This window comes from Rhinolophus ferrumequinum, chromosome 19 (assembly GCF_004115265.2).
Source record: "Rhinolophus ferrumequinum isolate MPI-CBG mRhiFer1 chromosome 19, mRhiFer1_v1.p, whole genome shotgun sequence".
NCBI lineage: Eukaryota > Metazoa > Chordata > Mammalia > Chiroptera > Rhinolophidae > Rhinolophus > Rhinolophus ferrumequinum.
In genome coordinates, this window is record NC_046302.1 from 60,322,372 (window position 1) to 60,340,921 (window position 18,550).

At 44.9% G+C, this 18,550-nt stretch overlaps 1 protein-coding gene across 9 annotated transcripts in view; it reads right to left on the reverse strand.

The window, feature by feature from the left end:
• Positions 1 to 18,550, reverse strand: part of TXNL4A (thioredoxin like 4A) — a 21,497-nt gene continuing 2,947 nt past the window's right edge. For 2 of the 9 annotated variants that reach the window (XM_033135594.1, XM_033135593.1), the window contains 2 exons: positions 15,383 to 15,486; positions 10,295 to 11,452 (listed from right to left, as the gene is read on the reverse strand). In XM_033135594.1, coding sequence (XP_032991485.1) covers positions 11,281 to 11,452; positions 15,383 to 15,426 — 216 coding nt within the window. In that variant the 5' untranslated portion in view covers positions 15,427 to 15,486 and the 3' untranslated portion in view covers positions 10,295 to 11,280. The other 7 variants (XM_033135591.1, XM_033135592.1, XM_033135587.1 and 4 more) reach the window with 6 other exon arrangements.

Sequence of the window (18,550 nt, forward strand, 5' to 3'; positions counted from 1 at the left end):
CAGGCCTCCCAGCTAATGAGTCCCCCAGGGCCAGGGGGCAGAGGCCCACCCTTCCGTGAGCTCTGTGTCGGCCCCACGGAGAACGCTCTGAGGAACTCAAGGTTAAGAAAATTTCTGCTCGTTACCTAAGACATTCGCTAGTTCTACAGCTTCTGTGAGGCTCTGGTCAGTCTGAGTTGGTGGCTGTGTGCTGTGAGGTAAGGGCCAGGACTGCTTCTGTAGTCAGTTATGCATTTGGCCCTCTCATTGTCCCAGCCCTGCTGGTGGAGAAGGCTTTCCTTAATATGAGATCTAGGGTTAACAAAAAATTCAAATACATGCTTACCTTGTTCTACATATTAAAAAGGAAAGAAAGAAAAAAGGCTCCCCTTATCTTCTGAATGGAAGTCTTGGCACCTTGTCAGAAATCTGTATAAATGGATGGTTCTAGTCCATGATGCTCAAAAAGCCCCACATCGAGAGTAAATATTCAGTTGTCTTACAGTTCATTTTTTTCAGGGTGAAAATCTATTCCAGGAACTTCAAGAACATTTTCAAGCTCTGACTGCAACATTAAGCCCCAGAAATACCCTTTTCTATCTCCTAGCAAATACTGTGATGCTTTTGGACTGGTAAATCATCCTGGAATGTCTTTTTAGTGGATAATTGTTGACCTAGGATTTCCTGGTGTTTCCATATGTGCCTTTACGTGGCATCCTGATGTATTAATTACTAGTCACAGGTAATTGCTTCCTGCTTGACTGGCAGTGCAGGGCATTTTGTATGGCAAGGATAAATACAAGGACACACTGTACGGTATCACCCAATGGTACTTTTCCATCAAGCCCTAAATAAATCTGGGCATTCAGAAACCCACAGACGTGACATGGAAGTTCTCCAACATAGGGAGCTGTACATGGTTCTCCCCACCTTTATTGTGTTTTCTTTTATAACTTGAGCAGTTCACTGTTTTGTTAAGACATGAGTCCAAACCGAATTAGGAGAGAATGTTTGTATCGTTTGAGCAAATCCAGACAAGGGCAGAGTCACTCTGCCCTACGACTTGAGCTCACGTCACGTCACACAATTAAATTCATTCCTTGAAAGCTATGTGCAAAGTATTAACCATTAACTTGGAATTTCTGGTTCTGTAGATGGGTTCTCACAGGGAAAAATAGATTCTCAAAAATGATAAAATTAAGCTGAGTTCATTTCCATTGTATTTACATAATCGTTAGAGTTTGGTTAAAGACATAAACATACCACAGTACCTTTCACCCCTGAATCTGTGTCCAGCCAAGAGGAGCCAAGTTTTCAGAACTGAGCTCACAGTTCAAAGGTTAAAGACACTACAAAAACCTGAGGGAAGCATTTGTGGACCTTCAGGTGTTAGTTTGTGCCACGGTCTCCTGAACACCTGACTCCCTCATGTCGCAAGTCGAACTGCTGGGGCCTTGGGTCAGGACCCAAGATGAGCAGGCATGATTTGAAGCAGGGCCCTTGGGGCTTTCTGGCGAGCAACTCTGCACTCCATGTGCAGCTGTCCTTAATGTGGAACTGGAAGAAATGGGGACTCAAATCGGGGACTTACAGAAGAATGTCAGTGACTCAATGGCGCAAGCTGGGACCAACACTTCTGGTAATGAGCAAGCGGTAAGGCTGTCCGCCATTCTTATTAGGAAACAGAGAAGCTCACTTTCTGCAGAGTTTGTGACTCTTTCATCTTGGAGAATGCAATCCCATGTTTGTCCACCGCGGAATCACGGCCTCTGTGCTACATGGAAACTTTAGGAATGATGAAAGTCCTTCTCAAATACTCTTTTCCAAATACACCAACCTTCAAAAGTGCACATTTAAATGAAAAAACTATTATTTAAAAATTGGATTTTATTGAAGAACTTTTTAACCCTACCCTTCAAATTAGTCTTTAGTCAAAACACAAACCATGATGAGTTAGAGACTGGGGATTATAATTAGCACTTTCTGTTTGAGACAACATGTTCATGGAACCATTTAAAGAAGACACTTGTGCGTTGGAGAGTGATCTGGAGGGTCCCACCGGCCCCCCGACAAAGCAAGCATCTTTTTTCCAGTGGAATTTTGCACTTAATCTTAAACATGCAAATAAATACTTAGCTTCAGGTCTCAGGCTGGATTCATGTCCATGTAACGTATATGGATATACAAACTTAAGACACGTATTCTTTTTTTACCGGCATGATATTCTGACTGTATGAATGTGCTTTAGGTGAACGATTAGATGTCTTTGTTTTCCTATTTCTTTGACAATTGTTACCCTAAGTCAGCTGGCCAATTATCCATATTTATTCTGGTAAATCGGAGCAGGTGCACCTACCAGAGACATATAAACACCTGCATCTGGTATTCCAGTAAAAAAGACAACCGTACCCTGTGTCCTGCTACACACAAGCTGGAAAACACAGGGGCCGGCACTCTGAAATTCTGTCCCAAGGGGGAAAATACCACTTCCCCTACCCAGGCTGTATGAGGCAGGGCCCACTTGCCCTTCTGTCCTCCCTAGGCACTATGGCCGCCACCCTCTGAGGACTGGTTGGTGATAAGCCAGGGCCTGAGGGCAGGAACGAGTGGGCCGGGTCTCGGCACACTGCCAGGCATGGGATGTCGGTGCAGTAAGTCCCTTCCCTTTATCGCCCAACCCATACTCCATCTGGCTGTTTTAATTTTGGTCAAAATCCACGAAATATTAGGCGTCAAATTTAACGGTATCAAAACCTCACTTTTTTGATGCAGATACAGCCATTATTTAAAGCAGCATGGGAGAAGTTCAGATATCTGAAAGTGTTTTTATAGGCTGTTAATATCTTTTAAATTAAAAGAAAGGTCTAAGTTTAAGTGTGTGCCTGTGGGTGATGCTAGGTCAGGCTTGTGCCTGGATTTCAGGGGATTCGGCTAGCCCCCTAGCCTTGTGTGTCTATTTGTGGGAGGAGGGTCCATGACATCAACAGTTAAAAGTACTGCTCTATATTCTGAAAGGCGTGGCACTTTGTCAGTCTCCGCATTAAGCCATACCTGTAACCCCTTTCCCGCGTTTAGTTCAGCATAGACAACCATGTTGTCACCCAGTGTGCTCTCCCATCGCCGGTGACATTAGTCAGCTGATGCGATGTTGACACGAAGCTCACTGTTCACTCACCTTGATCTTGAGTCCACGTCAACTCCATCTGACTGAAATGAAAATCATAAAACATTTGTTTTTCTATATACTGAATTTTTCCTATACAAAAACGTTTTAGTAATTACAGGAAACATAGTACAATTATTGAAAGCTTGGATTCCACTTTACTTAACTGTGCAGTAATCGGTATATAAGTCAATCATTACCTCTTTTCCAATTTTTTTCTTATAGAACTGAAGACAGCAGATCAGTCACTTGAAAATGTGATAAAATAAAAAGTGTACTTTTTGAATAATAATCTACATGACCTGAGTTCTGATGTTTAGCATTTAATTAAAAATTCATTTTAATAAACTGAACAGCTGAAAAAACAAAGGCAATGTGGAGCAGCTGGTTAGCTCAGTTGGTTAGAGCATAATGCCCTTAACAAGCTTGCAGGTTCGATCCCCACATGGGCCACTGTGAGCTGCGCCCTCCACAACTAGATTGAAACAACTATTTGACTTGGAGCTGATGGGTCCTGGAAAACAACACTTAAAATAAATTTTTTTAAAAGTTAAAAAAAAGAACAAAGGCAATGTCGTAAGAGTGTAATCTAAAAGGCAATTAACCACTGAAGACATACTGTGTTTCCCCAAAAATAAGACCTGGTCTTACATTAAGTTTGCTCCAAAAGATGCCTTAGGGCTTAGGTTCAGGGAACGCCATCCTGAAAAATGATGCTACGGCTTATTTTCCGGTTGGGTCTTATTTTGGAGGAAACCCGGTAGCTGTTAAAATGGCAGTGTGTTTCCATGCACACCTAATTCTCATAAATCATGGAGGAAAAGCACAAGCTCTATGAGGTCGAAATCTCTTTCTGAATTAAATTCTGCAAAGATCTTTTTTAAAAAGATCATAAGCGGTTTTCTGATAGAAGTTGCTTTTTAAATGACTGCATTCCAACTCCACATTTCCAGTTGCACAGTTTTGGGGAAGACTCTCTTTAATCTGTCCAATTTAACATCTTGACAGCACTGTTCTCCAAACCAAATGAAAACCAGGAAGGCAGGTGACCCAGGAGCTCCATGTTTACTTCCGGGGTCACCTTCACAGTCCCACGCTGTGGAGGTAGTTATTAGCAATCAGGTCTTTGTAGGTTATGTAGAAATGTTGTCTAATAACTGTCCAACTCCCCTCTCTCCAAGCCAGAGTAAAATAAACTCGATCACCTAAAAATGGGGTCAGTTATAGGCTCTCATTGTAAAAAAATAACATTATTCCTGCAATATAAAACAAATCATACTCTTCATTCAAAAGTCAAAGTCAACCATAATTACATAATTTAGAATTAACCACTGTCAACATTTTTCTCTGCATATTGTTTAGAATCTAATATACTGTTCTTTTCGCATCATAAATTTTTTTCCTAGATGAAAATTTCATACACACTTTTTTATGACTGAGAGTCTATCGTATGTCTAAAAATTTTTTAAATAATTTTTATTGGGTAATATTGGGGAACAGTGTTTTTTTCCCAGGACCTCATAAGCTCTATGTCAAGTCATTGTTTTTCAATCTAGTTGGGGGTTGCAGCTCAACTCCAAGTCATGTTGTTTTCAATCTAGTTGTGGAGGGTGCAGCTTACTGGCCCATGTGGGAATCAAACCAGCGACCTTGGTGTTATGAGCACTGCGCTCTAACCACTGTGCCAACTGGCCACTCGTATGTCTAATAATTTAACCATTCCCTTCAATATTCCTTGGACACTGAGTCATTTCCCACTTTATTCTATTATAAATAATCTATAATGAACATTCTCATCCATGAATTCTCTCCACACAGTTCATTAGGCTCAGAGTATGACAGTTCATTAGGCTCAGAGTAGGTCAAGAACATTTAGCAAAATGCATCTAAGAAAGGAAGTGTCATCTTATACTCCCAACAGTGATGTATGTCTTTCGTCATCCAAAGTTTTTTAATTACATCATTTAAATTCAATATTCTTGGTGATTTAAAATCATGATAGTGAAATTGGAGGCCAGTCGAGATTGGGGCTCGTGCTGCCTGCGCCACTTAGCCAATAGATAGACACAGGAGTTGGGTAGTAGAATAAGCGTTTATTATCAGAGCACCGGTTTAACACCTTCAAAAACTGCCTTAACATTCTCAGACCAGCCTGGGATATTTAAGAGAAAATCTGGGCATTCCTTCAGACGCCACGTGATGGTTATGGGGGTCCGCATGGAGCCTTCCCTCAGGTGATGTGGCTCTCTCCTTTGTGGTCATCAACCCAGGAGCAGGGATGTCAGTAACTTGGAAAAAATGCTAGGCCAGAGATTGTGATCAGTAAGCGTGGGGGTATTTTTTTTTTTTTTTTTTTTTTTAGAGATTTTATTGGGGAAGGGGAACAGGACTTTATTGGGGAACAGTGTGTACTTCCAGGACTTTTTTCCAAGTCAAGTTGTTGTCCTTTCAATCGTAGTTGTGGAGGGCGCAGCTCAGCTCCAGGTCCAGTTGCCAGTTGCTAGTTGCAGGGGGCGCAGCCCACCATCCCTGGTGGGAGACGAACCAGCAACCTTGTGGTTGAGAGGACGCGCTCCAACCAACTGAGCCATCCGGGAGCTCAGCGGCAGCTCAGCGGCAGCTCAGCTCAAGGTGCCTGTTCAATCTTAGTTGCAGGGGGCGGAGCCCACCATCCCTTGTGGGATTCAGAGAATCGAACTGGCAACCTTGTGGTCGAGAGCCCACTGGCCCATGTGGGAATCGAAGCGGCAGCCTTCGGAGTTAGGAGCACGGAGCTCTAACCGCCTGAGCCACCGGGCCGGCCCTGTCCAGACACTTCTGATGACGGCAAACTACTGCTTGAGCAAGGTTGACCAAGGTGTCCACTTGTACACAATTTTTTGGCACCCCTGGTATATTTGAATTGAAGAAAACCAAATAGATCTGAGTTGTCATGAACACATAGAACAGTTTAAAATCCAGGATTTTTAAGAAGTAGAGAAGAAAGTTTGTATTAAAATGAAAACATTGATACTGTCAAAAATATGCTAATTTCTTTCTAGAGCAAGTTCCAAGCTGATCCCCTTTTATAGGCTGACATTTAACATTTCAATTATTCCCTGAAACCTTTGAAGAGATTATTTGACATTGTATGAAACCATACCTGTTTCAATATCTTTCTGACATTTTTATAAATGATTGCTCTGCCCCCCGCCCCCCCCCACCCTTTACATGTATTTAAATCAGGATGTTTCCATAGGAATAGAGGGGAAGTAATATATTTACATTTGTTTAAACTTTCCTTCTACTCTAAAGTACATTAATATGCTTCAATAGAAAGCGGATTGTTCATAGAATACTTAAATAAAATGGAGTTACTTCAATATCAAATACTATATTTATATACCTGTAACTTAAAACTCGTCTAACGCAAGTTATGAAACTTAGGAAAAGTTTAGTAAGGAGTTGAATGTGTAATGCAGAAGTTCTGGGTGCAGTTGTCTGAAATCTTAAATTCTCACACGTGACTTCCTTTCTTTACAACCCTGGTCTCTTGCCTGATCTAGCCCCACAGACGTTTAACTCTCCCCAAATCTCCTTTTAGCCCTTCTAAGCTGGGCCCAGAAAAATGTTTTCAGAACTACACCTCGCTCCCCGCCCCCCAGGCACAGCCACCCTGCGCTGTACGACTCCTCCCCCAACTGCGCCCAGCCCCACCCGCTCCCCCACCGGGGCTGTGTCCCCACAGGGCCCCTTCTGGAAGGGGGCCCCACGCCCACCCAGTTACCTCTTTTTATATCTGATCTCAGCTTGAAAATAGTTTCCGCAGAGCCCTTCCCTGGGTCGACGTCTGGTCACTCTTCCTGTACGATGTCACAGCACTCTACTTGCCAACTGTCACAGTCATGCCTGTATGTGATCAATTGTCCCCATAAAGTGCCACTGGATGGATTCTGCTAGCCATTGTGTACCAGTGCTGGCACTATCCCTAGGGCACAGGAGCTACGCATTTTTTTTTGAATGAAAAATTTGAAGTTTCAGGACATTCTGCAGTCTTTCACATGATGCTTTTTGCCCATAAAGATGAGTGAGCTCAATCCCTTTACTGAACAAGGAGACTCAGGGCCAGAGGGAGGACTGGGTCTAACTGCAGTGACTAGGAGACAGCGTGTCACCCACCTGAGCCTGCACAGCAGCAGTCCCACTAGGGCACCGTCAGTGTTCTCTGCTTAGCTTTTGATGATAAATATAAAAATGCCACAAGAACGCTAGGATCCGGTGCTTTCTCAAAGCCATTCAAAAAACGCTGCAGGAAACACTATTCAAGATGGCATCCACATAAAGCAAGCCCTCCCAAGGTCTCCATTCTGATTTTTGACTTCAGTCTTTCCCAGTTAGCACCTGAGCTTCAAGGTAAGACACCTGGTGAGGCCATAAGTACACCTGTCCGTTAGCTGATCAACCTGAGACACCTGACTGGGTGTGGGTTTTGGAAACACCAGTGAGGCTGTTTTAGGGTGGTTGTGGGCGTGGATGCTTGGACCCTGTGGATGTCACCTCCTTCCTGCAGGGCTCAGGAGCCCAGCCCCACTGCACACGCTGTTGCTGGGGGTTGTAATGTGTGGGCTCCTTGTTTTGAATGTCTGAAAGCGGCCTGTAGGATACACCCAGTATCCTTCCCCAGCAGCAGGCCACTCGTCTGCTGCGTGTGTCACCCTCTAAATTACCTACTTTCCATTCGAGTAACATTTCCAAATAACGCTCCGATGAACGCACCTGCGCCTCCGGTGTGTGCCGGGTCTCTGGGGTACTGGGTCACTTACTGGTTTCCTGGATGTGCTCTCTACCTCCTGTTGCCTCTCTCAGGGGAAGGACTCCTTCCTGGACTTGGCCTAAAAGCCATCCTGGGAAGGACGGGAGACAGATCCTGCAGGGCTCAGAGCTGCGGTATCCACAGACGTGGCCACTAGGTAATGCCAACTTAAAGTGACACAGGACAGTACTGAGCTGGCCTAGGCTGCGGTTCATGCCCTCTGCAACCAGCTGTGCAACCTAAGCCTGTTTCCTTCTCTGCAAACTATCTGCCCCGCAGGCGGGTCGACGGGTTTGGGTAAATGGCTTGTGAATCACTTAGTTCAGGGTGAGGCGGACAGCAGCCACATTATAATGAGAGGTAAACTTGGAATGAGGAGACCGACTCATAATAAATTCATCTATATTGCAGGCTATGAGCTGCAATATATTCAACTACAAAGCACCAGTGAAAAGACACTTATTCAAGTCAGATGTGAAGGAACTTACTACAACTTATTGATACAGCAAATTTACAGTATGAATTCAATTTACAAATGTGGAGTGTATTTTTTTTTTAACAGCTAATAAAGCGTCATCAGTAAGAGATGTAATTCATATGCCACACAATTCATCCAATTAAAGCTTGCAAGTCAGTGGTTTTTGGTACAGTCACTGATATGTACAACCATCATCACGATCAATTTCAAGAAGAAATCCTGTACCCAGTAGCTATCACCTCCTTGCCTCCCTGCCCCCGTCTGAAGCAACCACTCATCTGCTTTGTCTCTATGGACGTGCCTGTTCTGGACACTTCACGTCAGTGGAATCATACTGTATGTGGTGACTAGCTTCTCTCACACACTCTCGTGTTTTCAAGCTTCATTATGTTGTAGCCTCATTTCTTCAGACTGGATAATATTCCGTAGTATGGATGGAGCATATTTTGTTTTCTTTCAGCAGCTGACGGACATGTTGGTCGGTTGTTCACCGATTTGAGGTCTTTTAATGCTGACATACGTGTTCGTGTCCAAGTGTTTGTGTGGACGTGCGTGTTCAGTTCTCTTGACATGGCATGTACCTACGAATGACATGACTGGGTCACATGGAAACTGTTTTACTTTTGCAGGAACAGTGAAGCTGATTCCCAAATTGACTGCAGTGTTTTCCCTTCCCACCAGCAGTCAGGGCTCCAGCTTCTCCAGGTCCCTGCCTGAGTCTATGCACACCCTCCTGTGTCACATCTCCTGATTTTGACTTGCATTTCCTTGGTGATAATGACAATGACACTCTTTTCATATGGTTATTGGCATTTATCTTGAAGAAATGTCAGAAGCATAACATTGACTATTATATGCCAGGGACTTGAGGTCAAGCTGATTTTGCCACTGGTCCTCACGTGTTGGTATCTCATTTGTAAACGCGAAAATTTACAAAATTTTAAAATGAGATCAAACTGCAGATATGCATTTGAATTTTAAATCCATTTAAAACCACACCCTCATTTGTATTTGTTGGTTTCAATCTTTGGGAAGTACGCCTCATATGTCAAAGACGACCAATCAAGGTGACCAGGGCAGTGAGCACGTTCACACCAGAGTCCACCACGTACTGTTCTGAGTGGTCCGGACACATGTCAATCACAGCAGACACTATTGCTGAACTAAAAAACTCTCCTGGCTAAAAAGTTTTTTTTAAAAGAGGCTTTATTGAGCCACAGGGTAGCCAGAAACAGACCAGGTCCTGGGGCATGTAGTCTAAACCACCAGCAGAGCAGTGGGGCTGGGGGAAAAGACAAGCATACCTGCAGTCCTGGAGTTGGGGGGCGCTTTTATACATTGTTTTGGCGAAGGAAGAAGTTGTTTTGAAAGAACTTACACTGGCTACAGATAAGGGGTGGGGGAGAAACAAGGGGCAGCCCTGTGATCGATGCAGTCTGGAAGAAACATTTTAGACTAATTAGTTCCAGACAACGTCCAGGACGTCCATGTGTACACAGGATGCAGTGATGTCCAGCGGTCAGCGGCTAGACAGCTGGGGGTTGATTCAAAGCTCCAACACACACATTCGGAATGGGAGTGGTCTTCTGTCAGCAGGCCCAGCTATGAATGGGTCACCTACTCTTGTCTCTTGCTCTCACTTTGGCTGCTGTTGAGTTAATTCGGAACATCTCAGACTTTCTGTCCGGTGACTATCACCCCTTCACTCCGAAGATGGAGCTCCAGGAGGCCACTTGCCCGAGGTTCTGAGTAGGCGGCAGAGGCGGGCTCTGGAACCAGGTGTGTGCCCCCATCCTGAGCCTCGCACACACGCTCTGCACCATCTGTGCAGAGATGTGCTCTGAAGACCCCCAGAGCCACCGCCCTGCTGCAGGGCTAGATTCAGAAGAGAAACCTGAGATTGATAAGGAAACTACTGCATGAAGCACACTGTATACAGAGAACAGACACACTCTTAGGAATGAGGAACAGCTTTTACTCTTTACATTTAAAAGGCTCCAAAAATCATTATTTTATTACACTGTTTTTACAACCAGAAGAATGAAACATTTTTCCTTATGTGTATATTCTTTCTGAATTCAAGCCTTTGGATTCTGTTTTGGGTTGAATTGTGCAGTCCCCCAAATTGGCATGTTGGGGTCCTAACCCCATGACCTCAGAATGTGAGCTTACTTGGAGATGGGGCTGCTGCAGATGTAATTGGTTAAGATGAGGTCACATTGGAGTCGAGTGGCCGTCATCCAACGACTGGGTCCTTACTAGAGGGGAAATCTGGACAGACCCACAGCGAAAGGCCACGTGAAGGAGAGGCGTCCACATGCCAGCGCCGAAGCTGCTGAAGCTGCCAGACACCTACAGGAACTGGAAGACGGGCAGGGAACACACGCCTGGCTCGGACTTCCTGTGTCCAGGCCTGTGGGACAGATTCTGCTAAGGCACCCAGGCGGTGGTATTTGTTACAGCAGCCCCAGGAAACTCAGAGTCCCACTGCCATGTGTGCAAAACAGAACGGCCCACAGGACACATGCCTGAACGTGACTCCAATGGTCACAGTAAGAGTTGAGTTTCGACTCCCAATCAGTAATCTGTACATCTAGGTTCTTGAGAAATACATGATTAGCATTATTCCCATCGACAAGTATGTTCTTTACTTCAGCGTAATATTTACAGATATTTGCTAGTGTAAAAATACAGTGGCCAGGATGACTCCAAGTTGAGGCTCTGAGCCCCATACTGCAAAGGCCCCCCAGCCCCGTGGGCTTCCTGTTCTTCAAACCCTTTAAATAGTTCAGAACAGTCCCACGTGGAACTGACTCTACAACACCCACACTCGGCCTGGGCAAGCTCAGTACCTGTTGGGACGAAAGCCTAGTATCTGTACTTCGTGGAGTAGTCCTTGGGAGACACGACCAGGCCGCGGCCCTTCCTGGCGCCTCGGTAAACAGTCTCGATGATGTCGATCATCTCCTGCTTGTCTTCCATGGCCCAGTTGATCTTGTTGTTGTTTCCGGTCCCCAGGTCGATCATGATGTGCTTGTTCCTACAAAGAGAAAACAGGGTCAACAGGCACGGAGAGCCTACGTGTCCCCACTGTCACGAGCACCTATCAGAAATCACCTCAGACTTGGGTCTATTTTTCCCCCTCCCCCTTTTTAAAGGAGGGTGCAGCTCACAGTGGCCCAAGTGGGGATCAAACCGGCAACCTTGGTGTTATTAGCACCATGCTCTAACCAACTGAGCTAACCGGCCATCCCCACCTCAGACTTGGACTTGCCACTTCCTGATGGTTCCTTCAACCACAAACAGTAAGTCGTCTCATCTCCGAATCTGACACACTCAGCAAACAACGGCCAGGCAGAGCCACAGAAAGGGATGCCTGATTCCCCTAATTAGTGTGGGGACGCTGGCTTAGCCAGTGCACAGCCACACAGAGCATTAGGAACTGGACAGTGGACCCCCATCCTGTCGGGGATCACCCCAAAGGAGTGCAGAGGCCAGTGATCACCCAGTGATGGAATGTGGAGTTCTTTCAAAACCAACTCCTAACTGAGGCCTGGTGACAGCACTGGTGCCCTTCAAACAGGACATCATTGAAGGAGTAAAGAGTACATGTAAAACCTTCAAAAAATCATTTGAGACAAGGACACACACAATCAAGAGGCTACACCATGATTTGGGAGACTAGAAAAGAGCCTAAATACTATTTTAAAAAACACTCAATGGACTGTCCACCAGCCTTTCTATATGTAGGACAAGTATCCTACAATGAAACTCCAGGGTTAGTCGCCTGGAAAGCCAAATTGTTTCCTAGGGGGTTGCACTCATTTACCTGAAAAAAGCAACGTATGAGTTTTTCATGATGCTCTTGTGAGTACTGAATGTAAGTTTTATTAAAAGTCCTACTAATAGTGAAATTACTGGTTGTGAATAGGATAGTATGTCTGTTCAGGAAGCAGACGATTCTTCACAGGAGCTAATTTTCACAGGTGCACTTTATAGAATGAAGGTATGAACCCTTGGGCCTGTGCACTAATCTTCCTGGGTTGTTGGAGATGATTTTATTGCCTGAAGTCTTCACGGCACAAATTCAGACACGTGATTTTGGTCCACCATCCCACAGCAAGCGCTGCCTCCTGAAGCCCCCACTGTGGCCTCCTCTCAGCCAGAGCAAGCGTCAACAGACAAACTTGATGTCACTTCTGCTGCAAACCTTTACCCCCAGGACAAGCTTCCAAGTCCTCACACTGGCCAGGACCCAGGGACCTGCCTCACCCCTGTGCTTTTACACCTGCTGCAGCCCATCACGCATGTCAGCCCACCTTCCTGCAGGTCCCCACACAGCATGCCGCCTGTACCTCTGCCTCTGGGGGAGTGCTTACATGTGGCTCACCCCCCAGTCTGGCCCGGTGTCTTGTCTGTAACTACATGTCCTTTGCCCTCTCCCTGCTTCCCTGGGCTGACAGATTCCGCTGAGTCCATCGGATGAAGTTCTGCGACAGCAGGAACCCTGTCTTATCTGACTTAATGTCCCAGCACTGGACCATAAAACCTGGCAGGACTCAGCGTACACACCGGTGGACAAGTTAACTGGCATGCTGACACTGCTTGTCTTAGAATTGGGGGTCGCAGACAGGAGGTTTCCACCTTTTCATGAGTGCAGCCCCAGCCCCCAAACCAAGACACACAGCCCGGCCACACCCACCCCAACCCGTCCCCGTCATAGCACCTCCTGCTCTTGGCTGGCCATGTGCAGTGGGGGCAGGACCCTGGACAGACCTCACAAATCCCCCCTGAGGGATAGGGGAAGAGTAGGAGGAGCACGAAGAAAAAGGCCCGACTGCCGTGAACAGCCTGTTAGTGGCAGCCTCGGCTCTGAGACCACCACCGATGACGGCTCTGGAGGAAGTGGGGAACGCGTCAGGGGGAATGGAGGAAGGGGTCCTTAATGGTGGTAGAGTGTCAGTGATGCCGTCCTGCAACTGGTGGAAAGCAGGAGTCGTAAGTGATAAACTCGAACATTTAGCTGAGGAAATATCAAGCGAAGTTTTGAGGATGCCACCTGGTTTCTTCTTGTTGCTTATAGTAAAATGAGAAACAAGCTGGTTTACAAAATGTAACAGAAAAAGAATAAATTCTCAGACTCTCCAGATAGCAAAAGATGCTGAAATCCACAAATGGCTGCTGGACATGTGGCACAGAGAAAAGGAAGAGGCCACACGACCTTCTGCTAAAACCTACAACAGACCTGTCAGACAGGCCATTCAGTCAGAGGAAATGTGTGCATCATGCATGTTCCCCAGGAAGCCACTGTCACACAGCGGGCGTCCTTGATGCCCAGGACAGAAATACTGCCAGCTCGGGCTGAGAGGACAGAGGATACAGTGAAAGGAACTGATGAAACCCCAAATGCTGCTGGCAGGAAGCAGGCTGAGAAATGACCCAGCTGCAAACACCTTTCATGAAGAAGGCAGGAAAACCAGGTTAGAACCCTCTGGGGGCGGGCGTCGGCCAGGAGCCCAGCCTGGCACCAGACCGCTTACCCTCCAGCCCCTCCTGAACCCAGACCTGTTTCCCATGCCTGCCCCACACTGCAAGCTGGGAGAATTGGGAACACAGGTAAGGAGGGGGGTCCGGGAGCTGTGCTTGTGGGTCCATATTGATTCTGCACATGGGTGGCAGAGGGCAGTCTGCAGTAGGTAAAACTCTAAAATAAACCCCAGGATTTCCCATCTTAACCTCTGAGACTGTGACATGGTGAGACTGTTCCATTACACTTCACAGGGATCCTGCAGATGTCCCTAAGGTTACTAATCAATCGACTTTAAAGTAAGGAGGTAATCTAATCACACAAGCCTTCTAAAAGCAGAATAGGAAGTTGGAAACTGTGAAAAGAACTCAACCTGCCACCGAGGGCTTCAAAGATGGAGGGGCCTCTAGGAGCAGAGAGGAGCCCCAGCGACAGCCAGCGAGGACGAGGCCTCAGACCCACGACCTCCAGCCAGTGGATTCAGCCAACAACCTGAGTGAGCCCAGTGGCTTCCTCCTGGACCGCCAGCCCAGGCCTTGTGACATGGAGACCCTGACACCCACTGAGCCTGCCCGGGCTAGTTGGTCACACGGACCGTAAAGCTAGCACACTCCCCGTGCAGGCCACCCGAACTTCCTCCGCTACTAGTAAGGCTCGGCCTTCAGTGAGTCGTCTATCGCCAGTGCTGCTGTTCACTGATTCTGTCTGTGGTAACAGCACAGAATTTTGACAAGCGTAACAATGTCAAATAGTGATTTCTTTGCATATTAAACCTCCACAACAGAATTATCTTTTTACTCATGATGTTACTTAACTTTATTACATAAGTTCCACCAAGCGTATATGCCATCTGCACCCGACGCTAATGTACTGGCCAGTATCCACCCCCATGTTTTCCTTTGACTCAAAGCCCGTAAGTCATGGATACAAATTAATGTAAGGCAACTAGGGAAGTTCTATTCTTCATGCCAGTAACTGATTGACGAGAGTCTGCAATAGAACGCTGTAGCTGATAAAATAACCTTGTACTTATAAGCAAAGAAATTAAGTACAGGTTTTCCTTTTGGGTAGCACAGAAGGGTGATAAACAGAGTTACTGATATCATATTTTAAAAGCGAGTTACTTTAAAACAAACATTTTCATCAATAGATTACATTTAAAGGTATCTTAAATGTCAGTAAGACTGTCTGCTATTTAATTCACTTCAGGTAGATTTCTTTCAGTTATTTCAAAAAGGTAATTTCTTACTAAGAAAATGCTAAAATTGGAACTGTTACTCTGAAAATTATTTAAAAGATAACACTGATGGTCTGGTGATACAATCTGTATGTGATATGACTACGTAACTGACTTCCTTCTAAATAAAAGAATCTAAAGATATCTTGATTATATTAAATTTCCAGGCCAACAATTTCAATTTAAATAACTTTAAGAAGACATACCTGAAGAAAAACATGACAGTACACGGGTCGTATAATTCATACATTTTGTTGAAGTCAGGTACTTCTGTAATATCGACAAGATAAATAACTGCAAAATTTTTAACCTAAAAGTAAAGATTGGGAAAAAAAAAAGGAAAACCTAAAATCAATGAATTTTTCATTCTGTAAAAGCATAGTCAAAAACAAAAACAACAATCTGTGTATAACACAAGAATTTGCCAACTCTCCAAGGTAATACACAGGGAAACAACACGCGAGGACCCTGAACTGGCTGTTCACACCTCACTTGAACATTTTTCAGAACAGCTAGTTACACGAGCCCTGCAGAAAATGTCGATACATTATTCATGCGAATCTACGTGACCTTGTGCAACTTGCACTTAGACAGCTCCTTAATCACGTGCTTTAAAGAATGCCTTTACAGATCACCCATACATCCCTCACTCGCTTAGGTTTGAACTCTTGTAAATACTAACAGACTAGTACCCCCAAAATAATATTGTATATAAAATTTTCTTTAATTTTTTTCTTTAATTGCAAGTTCATCAAAGATTTAGAAAACTCTAAATAAAATCGCAACACAGAGACAACTGCTGCAAATGTTTTAGTATCTTCTTTCTCATTTTTTCTGGTGTGAAGGTGGGGCCACCACCTTCCACGGCCCTTATCTCCTCTGGGCAGCTATATGCGGACGCGCCAATACAGAACCAACTGGCCTTCCTCTAACTCTGACCCCTCCCCGATTCTTTCCTCTGGAGAAGCTGCCATTGGTCAGAGCTTCCTCCAGCGTGGGCTGTGAGGACCGACATGAAGCCTCCCACAAGGCCTGAACTGTTTCTCCTAAACATGTCACATCCATGAACGAACCTGCAGTGAACTAAAACCCCTGTGTATTTTTTTTACATAAAACTGAAATTAAGTTAGATATCTGTTCTCCCTTTAAGAAAATGTTCACTTGGAAAATATAGAAATGAAATGGAAAATGACTCCTTTGTATCCAGCCCAGTACTTTTCAAACAAATATATGTAGTTTACAAAACGTAAGACAGGCAAAATTAATCAGCAGTATGAGTGTGTTAAAGTGAAAAGTGGGGAAAGTTCCCTTTCCCCACCTGCTTGCTGTGAGGACACTGTATACGCTGCTCTTCTCCAGCTGACATCACTAGCAAACGTTTCCCCACGTTATTCCGTAAAGCTCTTAGGAAATCCTTTTTCATGGCCAAGTAATAGTCCACTCGGTGGGGTGGACATTCCCAGGCTAAAGCCCTATTTCCAAGACAGATGGCTGGTAGTGCCTGCACAGGACTTGTGCAGGACAACGTAGGGGGTTGTCCTGGCGCTGTGACTGGCATTAGTGCTCAGAAACTGGGTCAGCATTGGGCACTGTCACCGGGCGCTGTGCTTGCCTCTCATTTCGCTGTGAATCATAGCAATGGTGTCATGGAGCATAAAACTTTGCCTCCCTAAGGGCAGGTGACTGAGAAAGGTGACTGTTCATAAGGCTTTTCATATAATTCCAGGGCGCCTCCCAAAAGGATGGTACCAGTTTTACTCCCCTCTGATTATACAACTTTCACCACACCCCAACAATTAAATACCATTTTCTCTTCGATGTACCTGAAAAAACGACAGAGCACTGTTTTAACGTTCATTTCTTTGAAGCTTACTGAACCACTGGAATTTCTTTTTTTCAAGTTCTTTGCCCATTAATGCATGGGAGTCATCTTTTTAAATGGCACTTTAAGCTTATCTGCATAAGGCTTTCATATTTAAAATACACATTGCCTACTGTCTTTGCAGTAGTCCTAACTGGTGGTTGAATAGTATTTTTTAAACCAAAAACCACATGTAGAACTTTCATTCTATTATCAAGTTGTTTTTAACGTACACACTCTTTTGATCACCTACAATAGTGAATATCCTTTCCAATCCTGTTGTCTGCATATTCATAAGCACACGTTCTTTTTCTTCAGCAAGTCAGTGATTCAGCTATCCAGCAATCTCTCTGCATGCCACCAAATTGTCTCCAAGTCAGGTGATTCATGCAGACCACTAAGACAGGCCGGCACGTGATGCCAACCACCAGCCCACCTTTGTAGAGAGCTCCTCCACCAGCGAAGAATCCACCCGATATGCCAGAAAAAATGTCCTGGGCTGTCAGTTGGCACTGGGTAGTCTTCAAGAGCTAATTATTACGTTTGTAGGTAATTCATTTCATTAAATAAAATTCAATTCATTAAATTAAAAAAACTGCATGGTAACTATTTTCTAAAACTACTACATGCCCTGATTAGCTCTACCTAGAGTAACTCTTGCAAATCTTGTGATGTGAGAGTATTAATAATTGTAGCTAATGATTACCAAATAGACTACTTGCTCTGTGATAAGAAGTGTTCTAGAAGCCTTTATATGAATTCTACTCTTAGCGCTGCCCTGTGAGTTAGGCACTGGTACCCCTCCCTCCGATGAGTAACATGCGTCACAGGGACAATTATTTAAGGTCACACAGGTAGTCAGTGGCAGAATCCAGCTTGGTCTGTGCCTTAACCACCGCTCCATCCTGCCCCTCACAGCTTGCCACTAGCTGCAAAGTTCTTAGATCCAAAGACACAAAAGCACAGTGGACCCAAACCATGCACATTCTGCCGATCCTTGTCAGACTCCTCATGGACTGAGAAGCACCTCCTACTGGTTGACTTACTTCACGTGATGCTAACTAAGACCAATCCTACGTCATTCCTAGAGTTCCACACACATATTTGCCTTATATGCACCTTGATTAGAATGTACGATCCTGAGTTGACATTGTTTAGGTTCTGAATGTTTTAAACTATTCGTCTGGGCTTTTTAACACACAAAAATGAAATGTCTCACTTATTCTTACCCATTATGGGACTTAGGTGACATAGAGCTGTGACAAACTGTGCTCCTGCCAAATGGCAAGACAGCTCAGGGGTGCAAGAAACAGAGTCTCTTCGAAGCTGTGCATAAAAAAAGCTGCTAAACAGGCTTTATTTGTTTCTATCACTCCACCAACCTCCAGACATCTGTTAAGTCTGGAAGCAACCTCCGTCTCAGGACAGCTCAAATGAGTCCAGCCAGCCCTGGCAGGTCAGGTTCAATACACCACATTCCAGGAGAAACATCAGGTTCGGCCTCAACACTGAA